This window comes from Oncorhynchus kisutch, linkage group LG28 (assembly GCF_002021735.2).
Source record: "Oncorhynchus kisutch isolate 150728-3 linkage group LG28, Okis_V2, whole genome shotgun sequence".
Taxonomy (NCBI): domain Eukaryota; kingdom Metazoa; phylum Chordata; class Actinopteri; order Salmoniformes; family Salmonidae; genus Oncorhynchus; species Oncorhynchus kisutch.
Window position 1 is genome coordinate 20,515,319 of NC_034201.2, and position 25,267 is coordinate 20,540,585.

Genomic DNA, 25,267 nt, shown 5'->3' on the forward strand with positions numbered 1-25,267 from the left:
CATACAATGACACATACACACATGAAATATGTCTGCATTTCTGATTTCTGCTCTAAACCTTTCTAGATCCAGTTGCAGTATTGGCCACTGTTCAATTGACTTCCTATTTGATATGCTATTAAGCAAACCATCAACCTCTCATGCTTTATTAAATGCTAGCAATACATAAACACGGGATCGTATAGAAGCATGGCGACATAAAACTATAATGGAATAGGTTGAGGCATCAAAACGTCTCCCCTCCCACTGCAGACATTGCATGATGGATGATGACGATGCCAGGTGATATTTCTCTACTCCAATTCTAATCATCGTCTCATGGGGGGATGCTGAGCGCGCAGGCGGGACCGATTTTCCTTGCAGTGCACTATCATAGAGCAATGTGCATGACAGGACAGAACGAGCAGAGCTGAGAGCAGGGCAAAGGGAAAACATCAACGAGAGGGGAGGTTGTAATAACGCTAATTAAGCATCCAATCTCTGTATTCGTAATATTTGCATCATGGATGTATAATTCCTTTATTTTCGCTAAACATCGTATCTTGCACCATTCAACAACTCGGGACATTTTGTTCCTCATTTTGTTCCTTTAACAGAACACTGGTGCCCATCAACAGCCTAGGAGAGACAGAGAGTGCCATTGTATCGCGCGCAGGAACTGAGCTAAAGCCGACATCATGGCGTGGCCCTGCATCACCAGGGCGTGTTGTATGGCCCGCTTCTGGAACCAGCTGGACAAGGGGGACATTTCGGTGCCATTGGTTTTCACCAGATACGACGTCTCGGAGATGCAGCATCTTCAACTGCAGCACCAACAAAAACAGCCGCATCACCAGGCACAGGCAAGCGCGGTCGCCATAGAAACTCTACCCGCTCACGAGGACAAGGCGGTAGCGGCTTGTGAGCACCCCGCAACGGGAACCGCTGTGTCTGAGGAGCGCGCATGTGGTTCTGTAATGCGCCAAGACTTTAAGCACTGGAAAGTGCGCCCTGAGCCAAGCTGTAAACCTAAGAATGAATATCACACTCCCGAGACCCCTTTTAACAACAAGACACAATATCAGAAGGATTTCAAGCCATGGCCCATTCCGAAAAGGGACGACCATCCTTGGATTGCCAGGCCCAATCCCTCCATCTCCATCGGCGGTGACTGTGTCCAGGATAGGTCCAAACACTACCATGCACACGCGGAAGTTGACAGTGGGGTTGAGAAAAGCGAAATTGCTGACAAAGTGCAAGAGAAAGAAATTATGGGAGGCAGTAAAAATAATCCAACTGCAGAGAAGGATGGTGAAAAGAAAGTTAGCATCAAAGTGGAGCGAGAAGACGCGGCAGGGGCCAGAAGCAGGGCGGCGTTAGATGCGCTAAACAGGCAGTTAAAACAGGAAGTTACAATTGGCAGCTCATACAAGTAAGTTGTAAATTCTATTGACAGATGAAACACGGAACCATACATTGTATCATGCAGTGGAGGAAAAAGTACCCAATTGTCATACTTGAGTAAAAGTAAAGATACCTTAATATAAAATGACTCAAGTAAAAGTGAAAGTCACCCAGTAAAATACTACTTGAGTAAAAGTCTAAAAGTATTTGGTTTTAAATATACTTAATTATTAAAAGTAAATGTTATTGCTAAAATATACTTAGTATCAAAAGTAAAAGTATAAATCATTTCACATTCCTTATTTTAAGCAAACCAGATGGCACAATGGCATTACATTTATTTTTACTGCCAGCCAGGGGCACACTACAAAGACATAATTTACAAACAAAGCATTTGTGTTTAGTGAGTCCGCCAGATCAGGGGAAGTTGGGATGACCAAGGCAGTAGGGATGACCAAGACATTATGGATGACCAGGGATGCTCTCTTGATAGGTGTGTGAATTGGACCATTTTCCTGTCCTGCTAAGCATTCGAAATGTAACGTGTACTTTTGTGTGTCCGGGAAAATGTACTGTGTAAAAAGTATATTATTTTCTTTAGGAATGTAGTGGAGTAAAAGTAAAAGTTGTCAAAAATGTAAATAGTGAAGTACAGATACCCCCCAAAACTACTTAAGTAGTACTTTAAAGTATTTTTACTTTACATGTACTTTACACCACTGGTATCATGTACCCACTTAGTGAGATCAATTTTAAGATGATGAGGCACTAGGGCCCACTCTCAATGTTCAAAGTACACCAGAGAGCATAATTTAGCCAAAGAGTATGTTTTATCACAAGCACATACAAGTAGGCCTAACTACCAAAATAAAGAAAACACTAACATAAAGTGTCTTAAAGAGTGTTGGGCCACCAAGCTGCCAGAACAGCTTCAATGTGCCTTGTCATAGATTCTACAAGTGGACCGAAACAATGCCAGGAAAATGTACTCCACACCAAAATATATAATTTGTATCCCTCATTTACTTAAGTGTTGTCTTAATTTTGTCAGTTACCGGTATTCCTATGTGCACCAAATGTGTTGTGGCCATAGACATAATCCATAGAATGGTTTTTGGAACCTCTTACCGTCAATTTGACTGTTAATGGATACACTAGTGATGGCTGCCAGTCCTGACTTGAATGGGAACTATGGATTTTTCCAAATAAAAATATTGTCATTTAGAGCATTTATTTGTAGAAAGTGACAACTGGTCAAAATAACAAAATAGATGCGGTGTTGTCAGACCTCGAATAATGCACAGAAAATAAGTTAATATACATTTTTGAACAACACAATACTAATGTTTTAACTTAGGAAGAGTTCAAAAATCAATATTTGGTGAAATAACCCTGATTTTCAATCATAGCTTTCATGCGATCCTCCACCAAATTGGAGAGGCCTACAAGCCACCGTGTCTCGCACCCACTGTGAAATTTGGTGGAGGATCAGTGATGATCTGGGGATGCTTCAGCAAGGCTGGATTTGGGCAGATTTGTCTTTGTGAAGGACACATGAATCAAGCCACGTACCAATCCTCGTAGTTGGGGAACATTGTCAGAGCAGAAGGAACTTGCTTCCTTCTGCTCTGACAATGTTCCCCAACTACGAGGATTGGTTTTTCCAGTAGGACAATGCTCCATGCCACACAGCCAGGTCAATCAAGGTGTGGATGGAGGACCACCAGATCAAGACCCTGTCATGGCCAGCCCAATCTCCAGACCTGAACTCCATTGAAAACCTTTGGAATGTGATCAAGAGGAAGATGGATGGTCACAAGCCATCAAACAAAGCCGGGCTGCTTACATTTTTGCTCCTGGAGTGGCATAAAGTCACCCAACATCAATGTGAAAGACTGGTGGAGGGCATGCCAAGACGGATGAAAGCTGTGATTGAAAATCAGGGTTGTTCCTCCAGATATTGATTTCTGAACTCTTCCTAAATTAAAACATTACTATTGTGTTGTTTAAAAATGAATATGAACTTATTCTCTGTATCCTACTGCCTGAGCTATGTTATTGATGTAAATTGAGAAGAGCGTGTGGCCTAGGATCGAGCTTTGGGGTACACCCTTGGTGACAGGCAGTGGCTGAGACAGCCGATGTTCTGATTTTATACACTGCACTCTTTGAGAGAGGTAGTTAGCAAACCAGGCCAAAGACCCCTCAGAGACACCAATACTTCTTAGCCGGCCCACAAGAATGGAATGGTCTACAGTACCAAAAGCTTTGGTCAAGTCAATAAAAATAGCAGCACAATATTGCTTAGAATTAAGGGCAATGGTGGCATCATTGAGGATTCCATACCAGAGAGAATACTACAGACATCAAGAAAGCCAGTCAGTTGATTATTGACCAGTTTTTCCACCACTTTTGTTAAACAGGGCAAAATAGAAATAGTCCTATAACAGTTAGGATCAGCTTGATCTCCCCCTTTAAATGAAGGATGAACCATGGCTGCCTTCCAAGCAATGGGAATCTCCCCAGAGAGGAGAGACAGGTTAGAAATGTCAGAGATAGGCTTGGCGATTATAGGGGCAGCAACCTTAAAGAAGAAAGGGTCTAAACCATCTGACCCCAAAGTTTTTGGGGGTCAAGTTTAAGGAGATCCTTTAGCACCTCGGACTCAGTGACTGCCTGCAGGGAGAAACTTTGTAACGGGACAGGGAAAAATGAAGGAGCATCGGGGATAGTCGCATTAGAAGGGGTGGGAGATGAGGAAATGTTGGACGGGAAAGGAGGCATGGCTGAGTGAAATAGGAATCGTAACCGGCTGCGACTGGGAGGTCCGTTGGGCGAAGCACAATTGGCCTAGCGTTGTCCGGGTTAGGGAGAGCTTTGTCGGTAGGGATGTCCTTGTCTCATCGCACACCAGCGACTCCTGTGGTGGGCCGGGCGCAGTGCGCGCTAACCAAGGTTGCACAGTGTTTCCTCCGACACATTGGCGTGGCTGGCTTCCGGGTTGGATGTGCGCTGTGTTAAGAAGCAGTGCGGCTAGGTTGGGTTGTGTATCGGAGGACGCATGACTTTCAACCTTCGTCTCTCCCGAGCCCGTACGGGAGTTGTAGCGATGAGACAAGATAGTAGCTACTACAACAATTGGACACTACGAAATTGGGGAGAAAAAGGGGGTAAAAAAAAAGCCCCGGTGCCGTTTATTTCTTAATCCTGTGAGGAGGTAGTAGTAAGAAGGTAGTTGTATATTGATGAGAGAAGTAAGTAAAATATTCTTGATGTAGGCTATCATTCAGTATCATCAGACATCAAATTTATTCTTACCAAGGAATTCTAACCACTGTTTTCTATTCAAAACTTTGAATCATGTGCCTCAATAAAGTACCATGGATATAACAGCACTGAGCACAGAAATAATGTCACACTTATACATAATTTTCAATATAAAAATGTGTTCTGAGGTAGGATGAACGTCCTTGTTAAAATAAATCTGTTACTCTGTCCCAGTGTTATGACCTGTGCATGAGTAATGATGGAGACCTGCCTTATCTCTGTCTGGCTCAGTGAGCCGAGCACTAAGGAAGCCCCTGCCAGAGACATGCCGTTTACATGGCTTGGGGCAGAGGCAGTGCAATGTTTTTGGGGGGTTTATTCAGTAGTTATGCCATGTGAACAAAGATGGTGGGTAGCTTGTTTAGTCATTTGCCACATCCCATTAGAGTTCTTTACGGAGTGAGTGCCACAGATAATTTGAGTGTTTGAATTACACCTTGAGGGTGTTTTGCCTTTCTTGTTTCAGCTGCATCAGTACCACTGTTATTGCTTGTCTGTTTTTAGTCCTCTCTGCAACATCACACTGCTGAATTCAGAAAAAGTACCATCCCATGACTAACAGATCACACTCCATTGTTGTTATGTCCAAGCCTTACTGCAAAACACAGTACCTCTGGTCTGGTAAATAGAAGAAGAGAAAATCACCCGGTGACACGACAAAAAAAATTATCAGACAGCTGTGAATAATATTAGAATGACTTCCTTACTGAAGTTACTAACAAAGCAGACATGAGTAACCCTTAGGGCTGAGAATAGACTCTCTGAACATCACCTGATAGGAGGAGGTGGTGTGAGAAGAGAGCAACACGTATGGCAGCTGGTCACACTGCTGCTGTGCTGTGTTAGTATTGTTCTGCAGCCATTAGGGACCAGCTCAGGGCAGAGAGAGACCTCCTCAGTCCTCCTTACATGGCATGAAATGGCTGCACTGTGACAAGCAGGCCTGAGATAGAAAGAAGCAGGTCAGCTATGGGTTCATCTCCAACACACACATACTTGCACACACACACACACACACACACACACACACACACACACACACACACACACACACACACACACACACACACACACACACACACACACACACACACACACACACACACATACATACACACACACACACACACACACACACACACACACACACACACACACACACACACATACACACACACACACACACACACACACATACATACATACACACGTGCTGAAGGTGAACTGCTCAAAGCGGCTTCATTCAGCCTGCTTCCATGTGATGCTAAAGCCTCTGGTCTGTCTCTAATTTGTGTATGACGAAACTGTCGTGGCGTTGTATTAGTTAATGTGACGACTGTTGTTCATCGAATGATTCAAGTTTCTAATTGCGTGATTAACTGAATCAAGCAATTATTAACTCATTAACCTGGGGCACCATGGGAAAACGAGTTTTTATTGAGTTTCTATTTCCCAAATTAACTCAAAGAATATCAGAATATCGATTTTACAACAGCCGCTAATTAACCAGTTGCCTCTACCAATCTCGTTCTGAACATCGTATAGCCCGTGAATCTGCACGGACCCGGGTCTCACCAATGAGTTCGTACCACACCAATCTTAGTTGAATATTTATTTACTAAAAAGCTGAAATTACGATAAAAGATACACATCGACAACACACATTATAGGCTATTGATTAGAACTTAGTATAACGGGCCAACACACTATGGCGCATGTTACCCAAAATGGGGATTTCAAAGAGAGAGAGAAAAAAGAAAGTACACGAGAGAAATATACATTTGGGTGAATTTGTCAGCTATGCTATTCTAACCCTAGCCTTGCCCCAAACTGCCGCTCTTATTGGTCAGAATATAATGATGTAATTACGTGGGGATGATCTCAGAGGATTCTCTGTGTGGACCGTCCAGGCTACTCGATGACGCACTACTCCGGCGCATCTCTCTGACCGTCCTCCCGATGTCAGTGTCCTTTTGGCTTAGGAGTCTGTTCTCTCACCCTTTGCTCTGGAAGGGGTCTTCTGAGGACAGACAGCTCTGTAGCTCAGAGCTCACAGCATAGGAATGAAACCCTTTAGATACCACAATTCGATGGGAGATGGAGGCTAGGTGGTTCGACTTGAATTCACCCGCTTAGACACAGCTCATCCGTAGCTTGGGTAGAAAAGGATTTCTAAGTCTTCAAACTTGCGTTGCGTTCTGGGTTTGTTGACTTTTTAGACCTTGCTGCAGCTTGGATCACGTAGTCTTCCTGTCAATTCTATACTCAAAGGTTTTCCCTTTGGGTCAGAAGTGGGTGTAACCGCCTTTAGGTCAATTCTCTGGGCGTACCAAGTTAATGAGGCAAGGTCTAGATTTGATTCAAATCCAATTTTAGACAACTAACTTAACATTTCATCTTCCCCAAAACATTGTCTTTGATTTGAATATTTTCCATACAACGTACAATGTATAATCATCAAACATCTACTAGGAAAACTCTTCACGTTACAATGTTTTTGTAATAACGTCATCTATTAACCTTTAATAACAAAACAAAAATGACATACATTTTCATATTCCATCTATTGTCTGTGTCTTGTCTGTGGCCTGAGATTTACCAGGGGAGTGAGGGGTCATAAACCCCCCCACATCTTGAGACCCCTAGATCTCTCCTCCTCTGTTGGGGTTGAGAGATAATCTGTAGGGTTGTGGTCTCCTGTAACCTGACCTGGTCAGGACAGTCATGACAAAACCTTGTCTCTGAATGCCTGCATGGTTGGAGAGGGAAGTGTTATTCATTAGAATGAAATATGTGAATGAGATTTGCAGTGTAGTTGGTTCTCCCAATTCAGCCAAGGAACAACTATTTGCTTCAGTTAATGCAATTATCCTCCTGGACCTATGTACAATATGTAAATGAAGCCTATTCAGAAAAACAGTATTTTTATCCATGCTCTCCTATAAATACGATATGAAGCTTCTTGAATACAAATTACAGATGGATAGCTGGACCACATCATTATTTGTGTTCAGCCAGTGACTGTCAGATTATATTTTTTAAGACACCGTAAAGTACATAGAACTGCCCTCATGGTACAAAAACAAAAGTACTGAAGCTGAACCAAGAGCTATGCTTAGACTGTAGCAGTCCTTTTAAAATCTAGACAATGTGAAATTATTCTGTGCAGCCTGCATGTCCCAACAATGCACCCCAAAGATGAAAAAATCGAATCAAATCTTATTTTTTGCATGTGCCAAATACAACAGGTGTAGATTTATTTTAACAGGGACGTTCATCCTACCTCAGAACACATTTTTATATTGTCCAGGTGGGAAAGGGCAGTGTGGAGTGCAATTAAGATTGTATGAAATGCTTACCTACAAGCCCTTTAACAACAATGATGTTCAATAAATAGGTTTAAGAAAATATTTACAAAATAATCTAATAATTGAAACTCTCGGCCCGCTCTCGACTTCAGCCCCGTAGATGTTAATGGGGTCTGTTCAGCCCTCCTTTTCCTGTGGTCCATGTTCAGCTCCTTTGTCTTTTTCACATTAAGGGAGAGGTTGTTGTCCTGGTACCACAATGCCAGATCTCTGACCTCCTCCCTATAGGATGTCTCGTCATTGTCAGTGATCACGTCTACCACTTTTGTGTCGTCAGCAAACTTAATGATGGTGTTAGAGTCATGCTTGGCCACGCAGTCGTGGGTGAACAGGGAGTACATGAGGGGACTAAATACACACCCCTGAGGATTAGCATGACAGATGTGTTGTTACCTACCGTTACCACCTGGGGTTGGCCCGTCAGGAAGTCCAGGATCCAGTTGCAGAGGGAGGTGTTTAGTCCTAGGGTCCTTCGCTTAATGATGAGCTTTTTGGGTGATATGGTGTTGAACGCTGTCCTGTAGTCAATGAACAGCATTCTCACACAGGTGTTCCTTTTGTCCAGGTGGGAAAGGGCAGTGTGGAGTGCAATTAAGATTGTGTGGTATGTGAATTGGAGTGGGTCTAGTGTTTCTGGCATGATGGTGTTGATGTCAGCCATAAGCAGAATTTCAAAGCACTTCATAGTTACCAGCGTGAGTGCTATGGGGTGGTAATCATTTAGGCAGATTACCTTTGCTTTCTTGGGCACAGGGACTATGGTGGTATGTTATAAACATGTTGATATTATAGACTCAGTCAGGGAGACACTGAAAATGTTAGTGAAGAAACTTGCCAGTCGGTCCGTGCATGCTTTGAGTACACATCCTGGTAATCCGTCTAGCCCCGCGGCTTTGTGAATGTTGACCTGTTTAAAAGACTTGCTCACATTGGCTACGGAGGGTGTGATCAAACAGTCGTCCGGAACAGCTGGTCGCTCATGCATGCTTCAGTGTTGCTTGCCTCAAAGCGAGCATAAAAGGCATTTAGCTTGTCTGGTAGGCTTGCGTCATTTAGCTGGTAGGCTTGAGGCATTTAGCTCGCAGCTGGGTTTCCCTTTGTAGTCCTTAATAGTTTTCAAACCCCGCCACATCCGACGAGCGTCAGAGCCGGTGTAGTAGGATTCAATCTTAGTCCTGTATTGACGCTTTGCCTGTTTGATGTTTCGTCTGAGGGCATATCGTGATTTCTTGAAAGCGGTAGCTCTAGCCATTAGCTTGGTGCGGATGTTGCCTGGAATCCATCGCTTCTGGTTGGGATATGTATGTACGGTCACTGTGGGGACAACGTCATTGATGCATTTTTTTATTGAAGCCTGTGACTGAGGTGATATACTCCTTAATGCCTTTGGATGAATCCCGGGAACATATTCCAGTCTGTGCTAGCAAAATAATCCTGTAGCATCCACGTCATCTGACCACTTCTATGAAGTGAGTCACTGGTACTTCCTGCTTAGTTTATGCTTGTAAGCAGGAAACTGGATGATAGAATAGATGGGAACTCTCTTGGTAGATAGTGTGGTCTACAGCTTATTATGAGGTATTCTACCTCAGGCAAGCAATACCTCAAGACTTCTTTAATATTAGACATTAGACACAAATTCTTACAAGGCACCCCGCCCTCCTCCCCCTTTTTCTCAGTCTTTTCTTCACGCTGTTGACAAGGATTTGGGCCTTGTCTCGACAAGGCAGTATATCCTTCGCGTCGGACTCAATAAATAAAAAATCTTTGTCCAGTTTGAGGTGAGTAATTGAGTAATTGTCCAGAAGCTCTTTTCGGTCATAAGAGACGGTAGCAGCAACATAATGTACAAAAAGAGTTACAAAGAATGCGAAAAAACTAACAAACACAGTTGGTTAGGTGCCCTTAAAACGGCAGCCATCCCTTCCGGCGCGATTCACAGCTTCTTTATCAATCGAATAGGAAAACATGAAGTAGCATTTATGATGAATGCCTTGGTTTTATGTCAGGTTTCAGTCATTCCTGATTTCTCACCTTTTTCTTTTGATTTCATAATAACGTGTGCATGACATGTTGGACTGTGGATGGTGCGGACTGTGACAGATGTGATCAAGGACCTCTCTTTGTCTCCATCAAAGCCTATCTTCCACCACCATTGTGTAGACTTCAATGACTTGTCTTAGCTGTGTGAGGTGGAGCCCGGCACGGGCATGAATTTTAAGCCTAAGCCCTACACACTTCTGCGACATTTCAGGCCCTACCCTACCCACCCGATTGCTTCTGCCAAATGTAAAGCCTGGCCGTGCCCAAAACCCGAAATCAGAAAATAACTTCCTCTCTTAGTAAATCCATTAGCTGCTCCTATCTGTCTGTCACTCGCTCCCTGAACACAGACAGCTCGCTCTGCATGCACTCGGTGAGTATCCATAACAACAGCTCTGCTTGGCTCGGGCTGCTCTGCTCAATGACTAGACATGAGAGTTGTTACCTACTTTTCGTCACTCTTAACTCCGACAAACTGAAGGATTATTTTTTTTCTTCATTATTATTAATATTGAAATTTTGTACCCTTTTTTTGTGATATCCAATTGGTAGTTAGTCTTGTCCCATCGCTGAAACTCCTGTACGGACTCAGGAGAGGCGAAGGTTGAGAGCCATGCATCCTCCGAAACATGACCTTGCCAAGCCACACGGCTTCTTGACACACTGCTCACTTAACCCGGAAGCCAGCCGCACCAATGTGTCAGAGGAAACACAGCCGGCTGCGACACAGCCCGAGATGGATCCTGTGTCTGTCGTGCCGCCTCAAGCACTGCGATGCAGTGCCTTAGACTGCTGACAAGGTTGAAACACTTCCGAAACCATGTGATGATCTTAGTCAGATATGACAGTACCGTGCAGCAGAGCACAAGAAAATGGCTCTGCTTCAAAATGTTAGTGATCAAATCAAATCAAATGTATTTATATAGCCCTTCGTAGATCAGCTGATATCTCAAAGTGCTGTACAGAAACCCAGCCTAAAACCCCAAACAGCAAGCAATGCAGGGGTAGAAGCACGGTGGCTAGGAAAAACTCCCTAGAAAGGCCAAAACCTAGGAAGAAACCTAGGGAGGAACCAGGCTATGAAGGGTGGCCAGTCCTCTTCTGGCTGGGCTGGGTGGAGATTATAACAGAACATGGCCAAGATGTTCAAATGTTCATAAATGACCAGCATGGTCAAATAATAATAATCACAGTAGTTGTCGAGGGTGCAGCAAGTCAGCACCTCAGGAGTAAATGTCAGTTGGCTTTTCATAGCCAATCATTAAGAGTATCTCTACCACTCCTGCTGTCTCTAGAGAGTTGAAAACAGCAGGTCTTGGACAGGTAGCACGTCCGGTGAACAGGTCAGGATTCCATAGCCGCAGGCAGAACAGTTGAAACTGGAGTAGCAGCACGGCCAGGTGGACTGGGGACAGCAAGGAGTCATCATGCAAGGTAGTCCTGAGGCATGGTCCTAGGTTTCAGGTCCTCCAAGAGAGAGAAAGAAAGAGAGAATTAGAGAGAGCATACTTAAATTTACACAGGACCCCGGATAAGATAGGAGAAGTACTCCAGATATAACAAATTGACCCTAGCCCCCGACACATAAACTACTGCAGCATAAATACTGGAGGCTGAGACAGGAGGGGTCAGGAGACACTGTGGCCCCATCCGATGAGACCCCCGGACAGGGCCAAACAGGAAGGATATAACCCCACCCACTTTGCAAAAGCACAGCCCCCACACCACTAGAGGGATATCAATTTAGTGATACCCGAGTCCTACCCGTACCCTAGTTATTGATGTATCGTCGGGTTCATGTCGGGTAGCAGAGCTCTATCCCTGAGCTCTATTCTATGACTAGGGAACCTGCTGCCACTTCAGGCAGAGCAGGGGTTAAGATCCCTCAGCTCAGCTGCCTCCCTACTTTGTGCCATGTTTACGCTTTGAATGTCACTTTTACATGAGAATAACATGAGAATACCCCTAGGGTCAGGCCTCACCTGCTGTTATTAGGCATTGTTTACTCCACATTATCCCCACCGACCGACCACCAGCCGTTTCCTGATGGTGAAATCAGACCAAGGTGATGAACACAATGAGCCACAGCACAGACAACTCTTCTTTTCATCTCATTAAATAGGCTTCTTTTCCATTGTTGAAATCTAATTAGAAAACAGTTTCAGTTTGAGGCAATTATTTGTTCTTCCTCTATTGCATTATGTGTAATAACCTCATACCATGTGGGTGATGAATAAGTAGCATGTTGCACTGCTTTAAGAAAGAGAGTTAGTTGAGTTTTGTTTACTTCAGCCCAGAGGGGGAAAGGGAGCGCATTATTAGTTTTTTCAGATTGTCTCAGGTTGCGTCACAGCACATTTTCATGCCAGCAGAGTGTGGAATCTGGTCTTTGCTGCTAAATCCAACATTGATTAATGTAATTCAGTCATTTATTTATACTGGAATTTCATTTTCTTTCATGCCATTGACTCATTTTATACCCACATTACTCTCATCATGGTTAGATGGACAGCTGTCTAGTCATTCACTGGCCATAGGGACCTCTGCTCTGCACAGGGTGTTCACAAATCATTGCAGATGAGAGTGCCTAGTTTTATCCTATGTTCACCCCTGCCCTGCCTGCAGTGAATGAATGTGAATGAATGTTGCACTGGACTGTTGGTGTGCCATCCATACGAGCAGAGCAGCAGTTGTGGCTGAAATATTGTAAAGAGGCCAACAGATTTTGGTGGATTTAAAAGTGATCCTCTTAGAAGGCCTGTAAAGCCTGGTGTTTCTATCGACAGGCAGGCAGTGCGTGTTGAATCACTGAATCTAACCACACGGGCTCTGACTGAGGAGAGATAAAGAGAGGGATGGATGGAGAGAGAGCGGGAGGGCAGGACATGCTGCTCAGTCTCTCTTTCTCATACAAAGCTTAGCTTCCAGTAACTCCCTTAAGATGCAGGCCGGTTAGGATCAGCAGTGTGGCATTACAGCATAGTCTGAAGAGAGGATTGTTGAATTGAAGTGTTAAACATTCATTTTTGGATTATGGTGCTTAATTGTCCTTCAGTATTCAGTTAGTGTGTCTATGCACAACATAATGTACTATATAAAGCCAAAACATTTGTTTTGTGATTACGCCGCTCTTTCTCATGTCACACAAAATGTTCACTCAATTGTGATTTATTTTGTGTCAAATTCTTGTGTGTACCATGATGAGCATGGCGCTTGCAAAGCCAGGATTGTGTGTTCTGATTCACGGAGCTACCCATACGTAAAATGTATGCACGCGTGACTGTTAGTCGCTTGATAAAAGTTTCTGCTAAATGACACATCGGATCTTTACGAGGTTTAGCCATGCATCAGAAGGTACAATACCCTCTTTGGGGATTTCACTGAGTTGCACTATGTCACACTGTAGCCAATAGCCATCTGACTGCATGGGCTGTCTTGAAAGGTTACAGATTCAGCTACAGCTCCCATAACAGCCAAAGGCAAGCTCATCCCTGAGGGAGGAGAGAGTATTGATCAGGAACCATCCGGCGTTGACTACATGTCATGGCTGACTGACACAGAAAGAAAATCAAGGTACTGCTAAGCCTTCCGCATGCGTCGGTGTGGCTGGCGCCTAGCCAAACTCTGCTATGTGAACCGAACTAGTGTGCTCCCATACGCTCTTAAAAAGCAGCAATAGTGCTGTTTGTCCATCTTGAGACGCCATAGCCAGTATACTGTACACTTCCTCAAAATAGTCAGAATTCATCTAAGAAAAAATGAATGACAGATTTATTGAGGTAACATTTTTGCAGTGCAATTTTGCATCTAACTAAGATGTTTGGTGCAGTATTTCTCAAGTGAAAAGATTTGCATGCAAATGATTTGTCTCTCATTGAATGACAACAAACACTTAATTAAAGAATCCCTACCTTTGACCAATCACGGACGAAAGGGCGTAGACTTCATCTACCGAACTTCGGCTTGCCTCAAGAAACCATTTTGTGTGCATGAGCAGCTGAAAAAAACCTTGCCGAAGGCCAAAATGAACAAAAACATCACAAAATGTAATCATAATATAGTCCTATGCATGAACTGTTCAGAACTGTTTCGGATGGGAAGCATGCGGACTGATTTACTGTACACTGGGGTTGATTGATTCACCTTACTTTGAATCAAATGTGAGAGAACGTCCTCTGTTATTTATTGTGTATGCTATCGAATTAACATTGATTCTGCCTGGTAGTAAATCGTGCAATCATTTCAGATGTGTATGGTTTCTTATTTGAAACTCTGGGACAGTTGGATGGGCTTCAGATTAGAAATTCTGTGCTGAGCACTTTTACTGTCAAAGTGGGATGTTTTTGTCTTTTTATTTTGGGGATTTGTGTGTATTGTTAGGTATTACTACACTGTTGGAGCTGGGAACATAAGCAATTTGTTGCACCTGTGATAACATCTGCAAAATATGGGTAAGCAACCAATAGAATTTGATTTGATATAGGAAGGTAAACTTACAGTCAAATAGACTGACTGTCCAGTCAAACTGATGATAATGATTTTTAATATAAAACACTATATGAAACACAGTCCAATGTAAATGCTGCAATCAATTGGATTTCTTTCATTTTCTCTCATGAATGGATGTAGCCTAACTGACATGGCATGTTTAAGGAATACACTTGTTTAGAGTTAGACTAGCCATAAAGCTAGAAGTGCCGTGTTGATGGCCCTTTTTTCCTGTTCTCTGCCCTTTCTTAGTCTCTAAGAGAGGAGTGCCAGAATGTTCCCTCTCTGCCGGACTGTTGCCTGGCCGTGCCCCCCCCCCCCACACACACATATACACCCCTTGTCAGTGCCAGTGTCATATCGTCATAGTGACAGAGCTTTTCACAAGACATCCCATCTCTCCTGCAGGGTCAGCAGGATCAGCAGGGTCAGCTCCATGGAGCAGGAAGAACCATTAGCCAGTTTGTTAGCTTGGCAACACCTGCATTTCTACATGGCCACACAGTAAGAAATACATATGTTAGCTTTACCTCTTCAAATAACAGCTTGTTTTTGGGGAGGGAAGTTTCATTTGTAGTACCACATAATAGAGGGAGTAAAGGGAAATTAGATGTGTTCAGTTGTAGAGTTAGAAGTGTGTGAAACAGGTGTGTAACAGGTGTGCAGGAATTTTCAAGAAATTTCAAGAAATGTACCTAATCCTGTCAAAGGCCTGTTTTAAAAGAAATGTACATTGATCAGCTGGAAGGAGAGTAGGTACCAAGCACACACTGACCTGAAAGACACTAGCTTGATTGTTACCAGTCATATGAGCATGACGTTGTCCAGCTAGTTATGTACAGTATAGACTTGTGTTTGACTCTCTCTCTCTTTCTCTCTCTCTCTCTCTCTCTCTCTCTGCCAGTCCTACCACTACCCTCCGTCACTAGTGCCCTGTTGCGGGTATTACTCTGTGCCTTTGGCCTTGGACATTGTATAATCTGTCTTTGTGTAATCTGCTTTGTACTTATTTTAACCACCACTCTACTCACCATGTCACATCATAGAGATCATGGGCAGTTTACTTCATGAGAAAATCAAATGTTGTGGGTCAATTTAAATCAAATCAAATGTTATTTGTCACATGCCAAATACAACAGGTGTAGACTACCGTGAAATGCTTACTTACGAGTAAGTAAAAAAATTTGCAAAAAGAAAGTAGTAACACAATAGATATCAATAACGAGGCTATACAAGGAGTACCGTTACCGAGTCAATACGCAGGGGTACGAGGTAATTGAGGTAATATGTACATATAGGTAGGGGTAAAAGTGAGTAGACAATCAGTATAGATCATTGACGGAGTAGCAGCAGCATATGTGAAAAAGTGTGTCTGTGTGTGGCATCAATATGCATGTGTGTGTATGTGTGTTTTGTGTGTGTGAGCGTATATGTAGTGTGTGTGTGTGTGTGTGTGTGTGTGTGTGTGTGTGTGTGTGTGTGTGGCATCAATATGCATGTGTGTGTATGTGTGTTTTGTGTGTGTGAGCGTATATGTAGTGTGTGTGTGTATGTGTGTTTTGTGTGTGTGAGCGTATATGTAGTGTGTGTGTGTGTGTGTGTGTGTGTGTGTGTGTGTGTGTGTGTGTGTGTGTGTGTGTGTGTGTGTGTGTGTGTGTGTGTGTGTGTGTGTGTGTGTGTGTGTGTGTGTGTGTGGGGGTAGAGTCCAGTGAGTGTGCATAGTCAGAACAGAAAAGGTCCTGGATGGCAGTGAGCTCAGCCCCAGTGAGGTACTGGGCTGTCCGCACCACTCACTGTAGCGCCTTGCAGTCGGATGCCAAGCAGTTTCCATACCAAGCCGTGATGCAGCCAGTCAAGATGCTATCAAGGGTGCAACTGTAGAACTTTCTGAGGATCTGGGGACCCATGCCAAATCTTTTCAGCCTCCTGAGGGGGAAGAGGTATTGTCGTGCCTTCTTCACGACTTTGTTGGTGTGTGTGTACCATGTTAATTCCTTAGTGATGTGGTCACCAAGGAACTTGAAGCTCTCAACCCCGTCGATGTGGATGGCGACGTGCTCGGCCCTCTGTTTCCTGTAATCCACGATCAGCTCTTTTGTCATACTGACGTTGAGGGATAGGTTGTTATCCTGGCACCACACTGCCAGGTCACTGACATCCTCCCTAAAGCCTGTCTCATCGTCGTCGGTAATCCGGCCTACCACTGTCGTGTCATCAGCAAACATAATGATGGTGTTGGAGTTGTGCGCGCAGTCATGGGTGAACAGGGAGTACAGGAGGGGATTAAGCACACATCCCTGAGGGGCCTCCGTGTTGAGGGTCAGTGTGGTGGATGTGTTGTTGCCTCCTCTCACCACCTGGGGGTGGTCAGAAAGTCCAGGATCGTAGTTGCAGAGAGAGATGTTCAGTCCCAGGGTCCTGAGCTTAGTGATGAGCTTGAAGGGCACTATGGTGTTGAACACTGAGCTGTAGTCAATCAACAGCATTCTTACATACAGTGCATTCAGAAAGTATTCAGACCCCTTGACTTTTAACTAAAAGTCAACCCCATGACCCCATAATGACAAAGTATAAACAGGTTTTTTGAAATTTTGCAAATGTATAAAAAAAATACAACAGAAATACCTGATTTATATAAATATTCAAACCATTTGCTATGAGACTCAAATTCCTTTAAAAAATTTTACCCCTAATTTCGTGCCATCCAACTGGTAGTAGTTACAGTCTTGTCTCATCGCTGCAACTCCCGTACGGACTCGGGAGATGCGAAGGTCAAGAGCCATGCGTCCTCCAAAACACAACCAAGCCGCACTGCTTCTTGACGCAATGCCCATCCAACCTGGAAGCCAGCCGCACCAATGTGTCTGAGGAAACACCATACACCTGGCGACCGTGTCAGTGTGCACTGCACCCAGCCCGCCACAGGAGTCACTAGTGCGTGAATGAGACAAGGATATCCCTGCCGGCCAAATCCTCCCTATCCCGGACGACGCTGGGCCAATTGTGCCAATTGGGCCTCCCGGTCACGGAAGGCTGGTACAGTGCCTGGACTCGAAACCAGAATCTCTAATCTCTAGTGGCACAGCCTTAGACCACTGCGCCACTCGGGAGGCCCATGAGACTCAGGTGCATCCTGTTTCCATTGATTATCCTTGAGATGTTTCTACAATTTGGTTGGAGTCCACCAGCGTTAAATTAAATGTATTGGACATGATATGGAAAGGCATACACCTGTCTATATAGGTCCAACAGTTGACAGTGCATGTCAGAGCAAAAAAAAGCCATGAGGTCGAAGGAATTGTCCGTAGAGCTCAGAGACAGGATTGTGTCGAGGCACAGATCTGGGGAATTCTGAAACTATTGGGTCACACTTTATTTGGATAGTCCCATATACAGGTAACTGCCTACGTAAAGGAAACACCAACATAAAGTGTCTTAATGGGATGCTGGGCCACCACGAGCCAGATCAGCATCAATGCACCTTGTCATAGATTCTACAAGTGTTGTGAAATTCTATCATTTGATGTTGTGTTGATGGTGGTAGAAAACGCTGTCTCAGGCTCCACTCCATAATCTCCCATAAGTGTTCAATTGGGTTGAGATCTGGTGAATGAGACAGCAATGGCATTTGGTTTGCACCATTTTCATACTCATCAAACCACTCAGTGACCACTCATGCCCTGTGGATGGGGGCATTGTCATCCTGTGGAGTCATAGCCATGGTAGCCAAAATAATGGCCTGTCCAGCATTTTTATACAGCACATGACCCTAATGATTGGATGTTAATTGCTTAATTAACTCAGGACTCACACCTGTGTGGAACCACCTGCTTTCAATATACTTTGTATCCCTCGTTTACTCAAGTGTTTCCATTATTTTGGCAGTTACCTGTAGATGATCTACAGATGGTCATACTATCAACAAATGATATGTTGATAAGAAACTGCTTGCTAAGGTTAAGTTTAGGGTTATGTGTAGAATATGGGTTAGGGTGAGCATAAGGGTTAGGATTAGGGTTAAGTTTAGGGTTAGGATAAGGGTTAAGTTTAGGGTTAGGGTTAAGTTTAGGGTTAGGGTTAAGTTTAGGGTTAGGATAAGGGTTAAGTTTAGGGTTAGGATAAGGGTTAGGGTAAGGGTTAAGTTTAGGGTTAGGATAAGGGTTAAGTTTAGGGTTAGGATAAGGGTTAAGTTTAGGGTTAGGATAAGGGTTAAGTTTAGGGTTAGGATAAGGGTTATGGTTAAGTTTAGGGTTAGGATAAGGTTTAGGATAAGGGTTAAGTTTAGGGTTAAGTTTAGGGTTAGGGTTAGTGGATAGTTAGTTGAAATGTTGTTGACAGTTATTGAACATCTACTGAATGTCTACAAACCATCTACTTAGGACTATCCAAATAAAGTGTTACCAACTCTTCTATTTTATTCAAATGAAGGCCACATTTGTACCACACATAGGACAGTGTATTACTTAATGGATGGCAGTTACTTAAGCCTTCTCGTCATCAGTCCATGGCCATGCTACAGTAGCTGCCTTGGTTTCCATGGGTTGAGCTGTAGTGTGATTGATATCATGTCTTTTTATGTGATCTTCAGCAGCAGCCTAATTGTTATAATGGGCCTGGAGTACTTGAGCCTGCTTGGGCTGCCTGGCCTGTCTGGGCTGCCTTCTACATCCAGGCTAGTAATAGCGTTCGCTAGTAATAGCGTTAGCTAGTAATAGTGTTACCTAATCAATAAACACTCCCTCCCTCCTTCCCTTCACTGCTGTAGTGCACATCGGGAACATTGAGTTTTTCACTGTGATATTTTTCTCTGTCGGGTCTATGCTGTGTTTTTCAGTGTGGCTATAAGGGAAGGCGTGTGCATTGTGCTGTTGTGGGGGGAGGGGTTGGGGTCTGCTGCTGCACAGAGTGAGGTCACTGGGGAGCCTTGAAGGGTCGTTTTTTCATGTCCAGGGACCAGGGAGGGAGTCTTCTGTTTTCATTTGGTGTTTGACACCTTAGTTGCATGAACAATGGAATTTGGTTAGATAGTACGAAGGAGCAGTGGGAAAGGAATATTGAAGTTATCGATAATTAATGAATGAATATGTTTCCACCTGACCTCCTAATACTAGAGTTAATATGCCATGTCCCAGCCTCAAGCTGCTCATCACTGAGAAGGCCATCATGTAGTCATTTCTGGTAAATTAGGTCCGCTTTTATGAGTTCAAAATCCATTACAACTCTTGAAATCAACTTGATCTATGAAAGGCAGTTCAATCTAAAACTCAAATGATTAGCAACATGTTCGTTCATAGACCTGCTAAAAAAGAGTTGATAGTGAACAGATCTCAATTTGATGATAATCTGGAGGTTGGCTTGTCCTGTACAGAACCCTCTCTATGAGACTGGAGGTCAAGCTGACCTTCTGAAGAACTGCTGTGTCTGGACTATACTAAATACCTGAGCTGAGCTGCCTGGTGCAGTCACTGCTCCCATACACCCACCTATTCACCCATACTATGGGAGAGACCCAGTCATTCAACTAAATATATTTCTATATCCAAACAGTAGGCTACTTTGACTACCACTGCCTGCTCTATGTCAATGTACTTATTGGTATGTGACTGCTTCATTGTTCATGAGTATTTACATGCTGCAACACAAATTGCCCTTTGGGACAATACAGATCTAGTCTTCTTTAATGTCCCTAAATAGATTGTAGGTGAAATGTGAAGAGAGCTTTTTTCATCACACTACTGTATCCCAGTTTCTTCCGTGACTGTATTTGATACGGATTCTTCTCGTAGGACTGAGTTCAAGGCCCACAGGGATGTGAAGCCAGTGAAGCTGATCCGAGCCAAGTCCCAGTTCCTTCCCCCTGATGAGAAGACCAGCCTGGAGACCAGCTATAGTGCCACCTACAGGGGAGAGCAGGCCAAGAAGCAGCCCAATGACAACAAGGCTGTGGACAGGAGGAGGATACGCAGCCTGTACAATGAGCCCTACAAAGGGCTACAAGAGACCAAGGTGAGAATGTTTAAGCTCCTTTAAACCATGCAGGCCATGTCCTATTGACTACACCAATGGTACAGCAATAATGCGGCCCTAGTAAAAAAAAATCGAATAGGATTCCCAAAAACAAATTCCAATAGAAATTGCAATCAAACTTTGGAACCTATCCTATATGATTTTATCCCATTTTGTGATGGTGTGATGAAGAGGTTGAGAACCTCAGGATTTTTTCAGTGGTAGGCAAAGATATGGAGATTGTGCTCCAGAGACACGGGGGAGATGATGTTCCTCAGTTTACTGGTCTTTAATCTTGATTGCAGGTAAACATAAATGTTCAGGTTTCTGTTCCATATTTAGCTGTGAGATTTACATTTTAGCAGACGTTCTTATCCAGAGTGACTTACAGGATCAATTAGGGTTAAGTGCCTTGCTCAAAGGCACACCGACAAAAAACAATTCTCCTCACCTAGTCGTCTCCGAGATTCAAGCCAGCGACCTTTCGGTTACTGCCACCCAGATTTTCCAATAAAGCTGTATTTATGTAATTCTAGTGTCCATACAATGTGATCTGAAATAAAAATGAATAGAATAATATCAATATTATGGCTTGACAGGTTATAATTAGTATGCAGGGCGAATGAACTGCACAGTCACTATGGGAGCTCTTTCCAGAGCAGGCCTGTTCAATTGTGCAGAAGAGCATTTTTTTACTCTGTAAATTGTTAAGCTAGTGAGAAATTGAAATGTTGATTTATTTTTATATCCTCAATTATTTTATATTGCGCTAATTTCCTGCACGTACAGATTTCTCCCCTAATCAATATGAGTGATCAATTGCCACTTGTCAAAAGTTTATAAGTAATATGATCGCTATTATGGTACATGTATGTGTAGGTAGTGCATTTTATGTTTATGTTTTCAATATATCACAAACGGTTTATTAATTATTGATTTGGACACTTCAAAACAGTGTTTTGACATTGGGCTCTTTATCAAAAGTTATTGTCAATGGGAAGCAGCAACAGCATCATTTTCAATGTATGTTTTAGGAATATAAATGGAACTTTCAAAATCAATGTTCAATAGTATATGTAATGACCTGGCTAGATCATAAAGGAACAATTGTCCAGACAGAGGAATGAGTTTACAAATTCACGGTTTATTCCCAACTCTGCACAGGTTACTGTTTGGCCGTAGCCCACACCAAATAAATGAAAGATACCCGTATAAAACAACCATGACCTTCTCTTGTAAAGACCAGACATAAGTGAGAGAACATTGGCTAAAACATGGGCTTAAACATGCAATGCTCCACCCCCTGCCAACCCCTGTCACTCCACCAACCAGAACATTCCAGGCATTCCCGTGATTGGCAGATAGCAGGTTGATTGGCATGTCAGACCCCGTGAACACTGGTACTGTTAAGTACAACACAACCAACTAACAGCATAACACATAACACACAGCTGTCTGTGCGGGTCGCTACACAGCCCCCCAACCACAAAGTCCCTCGTCCCCTACGGAACAAACAAAGTCTCTGAAGCGACCCAGAGGTCTCCTTTGCCTGCGTGGCCGTGATGGTTGCAGAGTGTCCAGATTTGAAACAGGGAGCTCATTCCATGGAAGGGGGCTGCCCATCTGGGGCCCATGGGATGAAGGCAGGGACATGGGGGACAAGGATGAGGGAACGGGGAATACAGTCCGTAGCTCCGGGGAACTACGCGGTGAAACAGGGTTGGAGACTGGAGGAATGGGCTGTCTGGAGCCTTGTCTGCGGTGCCGGGGGGGAGGCTGGTGAATGTCATTGCCAGAGAGGAGAATTGTGGGGGTTCCTGGGGTTTGGGGAGAAGAGGCCCCTCTGTGTGGGGTTAACTTGTCCCATAACAACAAAAAAAGCTGCACCTGGGAAACAACCTCCCCTACCCTCTGCAGGGCTCCACCCAGTGCCTGTCCAACTTGGGGCATCTGCCTTTCTTTCTCAGGGGGCTATAGACCCAGACTAGCTCCCCAGCCACAAAGTGCCTTCCCCGGGTGTGCACATCATAGTTCCTCATCTGCCTCACACCTGCATTCACCAGCTGCTCTCTGGTGAAGGTGTGGGCTGTCTCCAGGCGGTCCTGGAGTCTCCGGGCATACTCCGTCCCGGGGGAACAGGAGGGCTATCCAGGGGCACACCAAACGCCATCTCTGCAGGGGTGCGGATCTCTCTCCCCAGCATGAGGAGGGCAGGCGTGCAGGAAGTGGAGGCTTGGACAGCGGAGCGGCATGCCATGAGGACCATAGGCAGATGCTTGTCCCAGTCACGCTGGTGTTTGGCAGAGACGATGGCCAGCTGCTGTCCAAGCGATTTGTTGAAGCGCTCCACAAGGCCATCACTTTGAGGATAGAGAGGAGTAGTGCGGGACTTGTGCAATACCCAGCCTCTCACACATGATGGTGAACACACAGGACTCAAAGTTTCTGCCTTGGTCATTGTGGATGGACTCCGCAGCTCCAAACCTGCTGAACATCCCCGCTGTCAGGGCATCGATGATGGTCTCTGCCTCCTGGTCAAGCAGAGCATAGGCCTCGGGCCAGTTTGTGAAATAGTCCATGGCCGTGAGCACCCATCGGTTTCCGCTGTCTGTGGTGGGGAACGGCCCAACTACATCCACTCCCACCCTCTCCATGGGAGCCCCAACTGGGAACTGTTGGAGCTGAGCATGAGAGAGGCCTGGAGGCCTGCAAAAGTCCTCCACATCCCTCTTGTGCTGCCCCCAATAAAAGCCTTGACGGAGGCCGCAGAGTGTTTTTGTGACCCCAAAGTGTCCAGTCTCCACCACCCCATGAGTGCTCTGGAGACACAGCTCTCTCTCACAGCCCTCTCTCCACTCACAGTGGCAGCAGCCGTCTGCAGTACAGGGCTGATGGGCATGGCGTCGGCGTTAGAGTGGCGTGTCCCTGCCCTGTGCACCACTGTGAAGTCATACGGCTGAAGCTCCCCCAACTAGCGTGCCACCTGCCCACCTGAAAGACATGAGCCACTGTAGAGCAGAGTGGTCAGTCCTTACAGTAAAGGGCAGGCCACCCAGGTAATACTTGAAGTGTTTGATGGAAGCCACAACAGCAAGGAGCTCCCGCCGGGTGACACAGTTGCGGCGCTCATGTTTGTTGAATGTTTTGCTGAAGTATGCCACCACTCTCTCCCCCTCTGAACCCACCTTGGCCAGCACCCCACCCATGCCCATATTGCTTGCGTCAGGGGGGGCAAGCACAGGGGCCTTGATCAGTGCACGTTTGAGGGTGCTGAAGGCCTCCTCGCACTCCACTATCCAAGTGAATGCCTTGTCCTTCGGCAGCAGGTGGTTCAGGGGAGCACCCTCGTCTGCTTCTAGGGGACATGGAGTCTTGCTCCCCCATCCTCGCCGGTGGGCTCCTCCTGAAGATGGTGGGGGTTGGGAAAGAGAGCCAGGGGTCCGCACTACCCCGTCTATGCAGACCACAAGCCGCTTCCCTGAGCTCTGGGAGTCTTGGGGTGATCCTTGCGCAGATGGCCTGGCTGGCCACACCCCCAGCAGACCCTGGGACCAGGGCGTGTGTTTCGTGCTGCATGTAGCGACACAGCACGAATGAGTTCAGTCATTTCAGCCACTCATGCAGGCTTTTCCGGCTCTGGGCTGCTCTGCCCACCAGCTCAGACAGTGGGTCTGTCTTCCTGCAACTTCATTTGACCACCCCCCAAAATGAGCTAACAGTTCTACCTGAGCATGACAAGCTTCCCAATCCGCCTTACCGGAGTACTTCGGAGTCTTAGCAGATACGGACGCAATCGGGAACTGGACGCCGCCATGTTCGTTTACATCCTGAGCCTCAGATTCCTAGTCCCGCAGCGTTGACGTCACCCCTTTGGTCCGGCCATTAGAATCCGTGCGAAGCACGGTCGATGAAGCTCTCATGCCCGCTTCAGCCACCATCATTCTAGCGGTCTCCATCAAGCGGCCTCTGTGCTCCGACGCCCTGGCGATCTCCTCAGCCAGATCCTCCGACGTCCATGCACACACACCTCCTTGGCCATAATCATCCTCTACCTCCACCTCCACTTTCAGATTCGGATTGGGGTGACACAAAAAGGTTTATCAAAAATGAATAAGATCCAATCAGATTACTTTTGATTTCCAATAAGTAAAAACGAGTCCAATAGAATTCCAATAGGAGTTTGATAGAATTGTGAGAATCATATAGGGTCCAATAGGAAAGAAATAGTCCAATATAATTCCAATAGGATTCTGATACAGGTGACACAAAATCCTATAGGACTGTGAGAATCCTATTGGATCCAATAGGAATACTTTTCATTTCCAATAGCAAAACAAGTAGTCCAATAGGATTCTGATAGAGGTGACACATAATCCCATAGGTTGGTGAGAATCCTCTAGGATTCTATTGGAAAAATCACTTATCCTATAGGATTTTTTGACTAGGGAGATAATCTCCTATTCAGAACCACAGCCACCTAGAGTACATTTTCAAACCCACTGTCTTTGTGAATGACAGAATATTTCTCTTGCTGTTCTGTTTACTGTGTATTTCGTGATGGCAAAACACATCTAATTGTAATAATGAAACAAACACAACATCAAACCGAGGACTGCTGCAGCTTTTTTTCACAGTGATTTACTCCTGTTGCT

The 25,267-nt window shown here is 44.8% G+C and overlaps 1 protein-coding gene across 2 annotated transcripts in view; it reads left to right on the forward strand.

Moving 5' to 3' along the window:
* Window positions 1–359: 359 nt before the first annotated feature.
* Window positions 360–25,267, forward strand: part of LOC109872518 (microtubule-associated protein 6 homolog) — a 31,714-nt gene continuing 6,806 nt past the window's right edge. The window contains exons 1-2 of one of the 2 annotated variants that reach the window (XR_004205965.1): window positions 360–1,411; window positions 20,396–20,615. Coding sequence is in view for 1 of the 2 variants with exons in the window: in XM_031807825.1 (XP_031663685.1) it covers window positions 678–1,411; window positions 20,396–20,615 (954 nt within the window). In the remaining variant the exon portion in view is untranslated. The remainder of the gene's footprint in view (window positions 1,412–20,395; window positions 20,616–25,267) is intronic. The other variant, XM_031807825.1, reaches the window with a different exon arrangement.